At 32.9% G+C, this 6,417-nt stretch overlaps 1 protein-coding gene across 1 annotated transcript; it reads right to left on the bottom strand.

The window, feature by feature from the left end:
- Positions 1–1,451: 1,451 nt before the first annotated feature.
- LOC111372159 (pentatricopeptide repeat-containing protein At1g80550, mitochondrial-like) lies at positions 1,452–3,606 on the bottom strand. Its single transcript, XM_022994356.1, has one exon. The coding sequence runs from the start codon at positions 3,492–3,494 to the stop codon at positions 2,067–2,069; it is 1,428 nt and encodes a 475-aa protein (XP_022850124.1). The 5' UTR covers positions 3,495–3,606; the 3' UTR covers positions 1,452–2,066.
- Positions 3,607–6,417: the final 2,811 nt, after the last annotated feature.

Below are 6,417 nucleotides of genomic sequence, written 5' to 3'. Positions count from 1 at the left end.
AATCTTGAGTGAATACATAAACATTGATCATCCGCGATTCTTCGTGGCATGAAGTTGCAGCCTCGGTTAAATGATTCTAGAAGCAGCTGATAAACTTTATATCAATGCAATCCAGACCTCATACCAGTTTTTATTCAATGTCAACCATTGTAGAGAACTCCCAAATGTAAAATGATAATGGAACCAGACTCTACAACAATCTTCCTCATTAATCTGTGGCCAATCTTTAGTGAATACAGAATTTTGTCAAGCGTTGGTTGACAAAAGGATCACTTCTCTTCTGAAGAACAAAGTATAAAAGATTTGGATCAGAAAGCATTCCTAAAATTAGAAAATTGATACAGCGAAGAGGAAGACGAGATACAGGGTCGGAACACTTCTTGTAATACCAGTGATGAAATACTATAAACAATGATTATGCTGACGGAAATCTGGTCCAAATGATCAACTCTGTTTCCGTTTTGGGAAAAGACATTAAACTCTAATGAAGGTGAATGGGATAACTCTTCCTAGAGGCTGGGAGAATCACAAAAACGAAAAAGAAAACGGAAAGGGAAACAAACAAGCAGTCTAACAGTTCCTCAGGTTTGTTCATAATCTGTTTGCTGCATCGAGTCTACTTAATAGCAAGGGGGTATAAAACCGCTAGGGGGTCTGTAGCCTTTTTATTTACCAGAATGTAACACTAGCATCTTCCAAAGCCACCATGTAACAAAATATAATTTCCCAATGGAATGTAGGAAAAAAGTCATCATTTAACACACATTAGAATATAGGAAGGCCAGCATCTAACATGGGACCGAAGGAGTTTACTCCGTGGTCGAAATAATTAGATAAGTCTATCGTTTTCAGTTAAAGATCAAACTTCTGTGACCAGGTTAGTCCCTAATAAAAAAATATTTCAGAAATTTTTTGCAGGAGACCAATCTAACACTTCAATCTAATAGAGACAATAATTTGTTGTATGATAACAGCAGCCAGGTTTATTCTTCTCTGATGCCAGAAGAATTGACAATGAAAAAGAAAACAAAAAGAAGATTATAAGTACTCATAAACAGAACCTGATTGTCTACTGTATCTGTGGCCGTCTTTTTGTGTCACAGGAGAGAAACAGAGAAAAATTTAATCATATAAATTACGCAAATAGAGGTTATCAAAATTTACATAAATAAGCAGCCTAAATATATACTTCTGCCAAAATCATTAACAAGCAGCCGGATTTTAAAACATGTTTGATCCATACATAATTTCGGGTAGTTCCGAGACAAAAAAAAACTACTGAACTCCTCCTAGTCAGAGCTACTTCTCAAGCAGTTCAAGGATAGGCAAAATAAAAAAATAAAAATTTTGAGTTTATAAATTCCAAAACCAAGCTGATTACCATACATACAGCTTCAGTCTCCCTGATGTATCGGCCTATAGAGTTCTCCAATTAATATTGCATAAAAATATATCACCAGACAACCAGAACTTAATTTCTATAGAGGTAAACTGAACACGGAAACATAATGTGAGACTAGAACAGGCATTAAAATTTAAGAATGTGATAACTGTTACAATATACACCAATCAAGGTAAATCCCTTCTAAACCTGCACCAAATGTCCAACGGGTCAAAGAGAAGCTCAAAAAGGTATACATTTTGTCTATAAAGAACTAAACTGCCTACTCTTCTCACAGCAAAGCAAAAGGTAATGTTTCACACAAGAGAAACACACATCAGTTTGAGAAACATTGATCTCCTTATAGATTTTCCCAGAATACTTTAGACATAGAGCTCACTTTAGATTTTTCATCAGATATCACTAACTAATATGCCAGCTCAGTATGAAGCCATGTTTCAGACGAGAATTGTGAAACAGGGATCTCCTTATAGATTTTATGAGAACACTTTAGACATAGAGCTTATTGTAGATTTTCTCGTCAGATGTCTCCGCCATTAGCAATTTTCCTAAATGACACAAGTTTTAACCTCAGCACAACAAACCCCATTTTGATGTCTGACCACCCAGATAAGACTCTGAACTTCTTGAGTGTAAAATTGCCATATAAACCAATTTATAAAAATCAACCAATAAAAGAACCTTCGATCTGTAGTTTTGTGCCTAGTTCAGCCCTTGGCTTAGAAGAAAGTCCTTTGGATAACATCTCTTCATCATACTTGCGTGCCACATCAACCAAACCTTTCTGCAGCAAAGCATCAATTAAAGCATTATAAGCAAACTCGTCTGGGCTCAATCCTTGCTCTTTCATCTTCTTCCAGACGAGCAAAACTGGCCGTAGAAAACCCCATCTCTCAAACTTCCTCATGAGCAGGACATATGTGTCCATTCTAGGTTGTGCTCCACATTCGATCATCCTATCAAACAACTTTAGAATCTCTCTAGGCTTTTCAAGACACACAAAGAAGCAATGGTATGTAATCACGTTTGGCTCACAACCCTTTCTAAACATCAGGTCGAGCAATTTATGTGCCTCCACGAACCTTCCATTTTCACACAGAAGCTTCATTATGGTGTTAAAAGTTACAACATTTGGTTGACAACCCAATTCAATCATCTCCTTGTATAGCCTAACTGCCACATCAACCCCCTCTGAAATCCCAATAGCACGAATAATGGTGTTGTATGCTACGACATCCAATTGAATTCCCTTCTGCTTCATTTCTTTATACAGCTTCACAGCCTTCCATGGCTTTCCACTTTTGCATTGTATATCCATATAGATTGAGTACGAATACAAGTCTTTTTGAACATCCCTCTTATCCATCTCCTCCCAAAGCTCCCTACATTTCCTCCACCATTTCATTTTAAACCACCCGCGAAGAATCATATTATAAATTTTTGTACTCCCCACATTAATTCCCAACTGTTTATAATTATTACTATCCCTTTTCTTCTTAAAGCATAATTCTTCTGCTTCTATCACATGTTTGTACTCGCACAAAGCGTCAATCAAATTCAGAAAGGAAATTTCATCCCTCAAATTAAAGTCATCCAATTTATCAAACACATCAATCGCTTCTTTAACGAGGTGGGCCGACACATACCTCTTGAATAAAATACGAAACGTGACGTGATCAGGAAATGAAGATTGATGATTCTTCATTCTTCCTATTAAATCCCACGCGATATCAAACTCGAAAAATTTACCAAGTATGTCAATGACGCGGTTGTAACTTTGGGTGGTGTGCTGGAACCCGCAATGAGTTTCGACCCAGTTAAAGAATTCCAGCGCAAGATTCCAGTCATTGGCGTAACAATAGAGGGTTTCAAGAACTGTGGTGGGATTAAAATCGACGGAATTTAAGTGAGTTAGCGTTGAATTGGTGAAAATTTTGGATGATTCTTGATTTTTTTGAGTGGAATGTGAAGTGGGGTGCGAGATAAATGGTGGTTTTTTGGAAGAGGAAGTGTTGTAGAGGAGAAATTGGAGGCTGGAGAAAACGGAGTGAGGGAAGCGCAGGAGGGTGCGAGAGGTGACTGAGAACAGCATCTCTATTCCACAATTATTGCAATACCCCTCTCTCTCCACAAGTATCCTTAACCAGGGATATGGCAAAATGTCCGCCCACAGCCAAGACAAGGAAGAAGAACATGTCCCTGCCCCAATTCGGACGTCTGAAAATAAACAAAAGTGAAAAGGTTTTGTAAAATTAAATAGTAGATAAAATATATTTTTAAATAGTGATTTTTTTTAAAATTTTTTTTGAAGAAATTGTTATTAAAAAAAAAGAAATTTTTTTAATTTATATATAATATTCTTTTATTAAAATGTGTGATTGAGAGAGAGAAAGAAAAATGTATTAAAATTTTAATAGAGTCAACTAGGAAACGATCATTGATAATTAGTCTAAATTATTTAAATATGTCATATCTACAAATGTTAAAATGTACACCAATATTTTTTCAACATGAGCCTATATCATATCTTTCACTAACTCGAACATCACAAAGTATGCTATACAAGGTTACCGGTGTAGTGAATAAAAGGTTATGGAGTTGAGTATCTAAGTTCTCTATTTTCAACCTATAAGCATGAATCAACATATTCATGTGCAAGACAATAATCAATTCATGTTCATAAGTATGTTTCACATGAATAAGCAAACATTTAACTCGAAACACACAATTTGTTCATAATTCATAAACTAATACATGTTCTCAAATGTATACATTATAGTCGACAAGGCTATCTAACTTACACAAATAAGCAAAACAAATTTATTATTAATTAACAGTCACAAAAATCAAACAAAAAAAAAAATTCGCAAGAAAAAACAACTAACTAATTAGACAATTTATATTTCATCCCAAACATGAACTAGACTTTGTCCCCAACGTGAAATTAACGAAAAACGAAGAGGTCTTCTAAACATACGAAGCTCCTCACTACGAATGACACAATTGTATGGACCCACCCATTTGGAATAAATTGGGTTGGAGCAACATTTAAAGAAGAAAGAGCTTCACAAAATAAATGATAGAAGGGATGACACAAATCCATCTCATCCGATACCAGCTAAATGCTAAACTCACTATAAAGATAACTTTTATCTTCTTTGACAATGACAATTTTTAAAAAAAAAAATTGATAGAGTTTCCTCCGTAAACCACCAAAAACAACAAATTTCCTAAAACATATACATATATATTAAAATAGGGTATACCATCCCCTCTATACACAAACTGCTCAAAATAAAGTATAGGAAAATTGATAATTACTATTATTTACAAGCAAAGCCCTTAAATGTACTAAATATACAAATTATTTAGAGAGCCCATGATACTAATACGGTTTAATGCATTAAAAAATAATAATAATAATTATCCAACATGATAAGTATGCAATTGAAATGAAATATAAACTAACAAAATGAGTTATATAACTAATAATGATATGTGGCTCAACTCAGTGGATCGACAAGTTCTAAAGTTTCTCAACGTAGCTACTATAATATAAGAAAAAAGGGTAACAAAATATATGAGCTTGTAACTCAGTGAGAAAATAGTACGTAAACAAGTGCACTTTTCTCATACATATATATTTATTAAAAAAGTTTTACTTATTCTATTATAACATTAAATTCTAATTTTGATAATTTCTTTTAATACTGAAATATGTCGGAATCATAAAGTCCTTTACTCTTTATTCTAAATAGCAATTGTAAAATATTTTGAACATAAGCAATTTGATATGAATGAAAATCTGTTAAAAACTATCATTTTGCAATACTACGAGCTAAAATCATTATTTTGTACACAAAATAAACTAATTTCTGTAATCTGAAATTTGATAAACAGTAATAACATTAAAAAAATCACACCAAAAGGTACCTGGAATAAGCATACCCATGTATCAACTAATATCGATGTATTAGGCAAAGTTATTCATATATTATAATTTGGAATTCTGTAATTCCATAATTCAAAAATTCAGTAATTCTAATCATGCAACAAAGCTGCGCAAAGGCTATATTCTTGTCACACACTATAGAAATATATTCACAATGGTGTAGAATTGAAAAAATTATCATAATAGAAACACATTCATACCAGTACAAAGCGGGTAAAATAACTATGTAGGGTCATATAATTTAGATACACATTCACACAAGTACATAGTAGGGTAAAACTACATAGATATTTTCTAATAGTTTTGAGAAATAACATTAGATACACTGAAACATTTGTACTGATATAGTGTACAATGAAATGATTTAACTGAATTAAATGTAACTTTAAAAAGAATGCTTATTTATAAAATCAATTTTAGTAACATGAAATAATGGTTTAAAAAGAAATAATTCATATTTATTGATAACAAGAAACATTAAACAGTGACATATTAGAAAATTAAAAACTCTGTTATACTCTTAAGAAAAGTGACTTATAATTTGGGACAAACAATAAAAGAAAGCAAGCCTATCTTGATGGGTGAAGTAGTAATATATATTATTCAAACAATTATAGGAACTCGATCTAAAAAAATATGTCAAATAGAGAAGAGAAATTGTTATCATGTCTACAATAGCCTGATCAGCTACTGCAATTCATCTAAAAGGCTAAGCCTAAAAAGGTAAAGTTTTCTCTTTCTAGTTTAGTGTAGTTCCTCAAGTGACGTTTGGACTTCGAACTGAAAACAAGTTTGCATAGCATAACTCATACGTTTCTTCCTTTTAACTAAAAATATGTTTTTACTAAAGTAACTCTTTCATTAAATTGAGTAACTCAGGCCTTGTTTGATAGGTAGGAAATTCCATGAAAAATGGAATTGCATTTCATCTTTTCAATTTTTGGGTGTTTGATTGGCAAAAATTTCCTTGAAATTCATTTTCCACATTTTCATGCCACATAGACATTTTTCATATTTTGGAGGAAAATGGTGAGAATTCATTTTCCCGGTTTTTTTTTTTTTT

The sequence above is a fragment of the Olea europaea genome, chromosome 23, assembly GCF_002742605.1.
Source record: "Olea europaea var. sylvestris chromosome 23, O_europaea_v1, whole genome shotgun sequence".
In the NCBI taxonomy this organism is placed as follows: domain Eukaryota; kingdom Viridiplantae; phylum Streptophyta; class Magnoliopsida; order Lamiales; family Oleaceae; genus Olea; species Olea europaea.
This window is presented reverse-complemented; position numbering and strand designations above follow the sequence as displayed.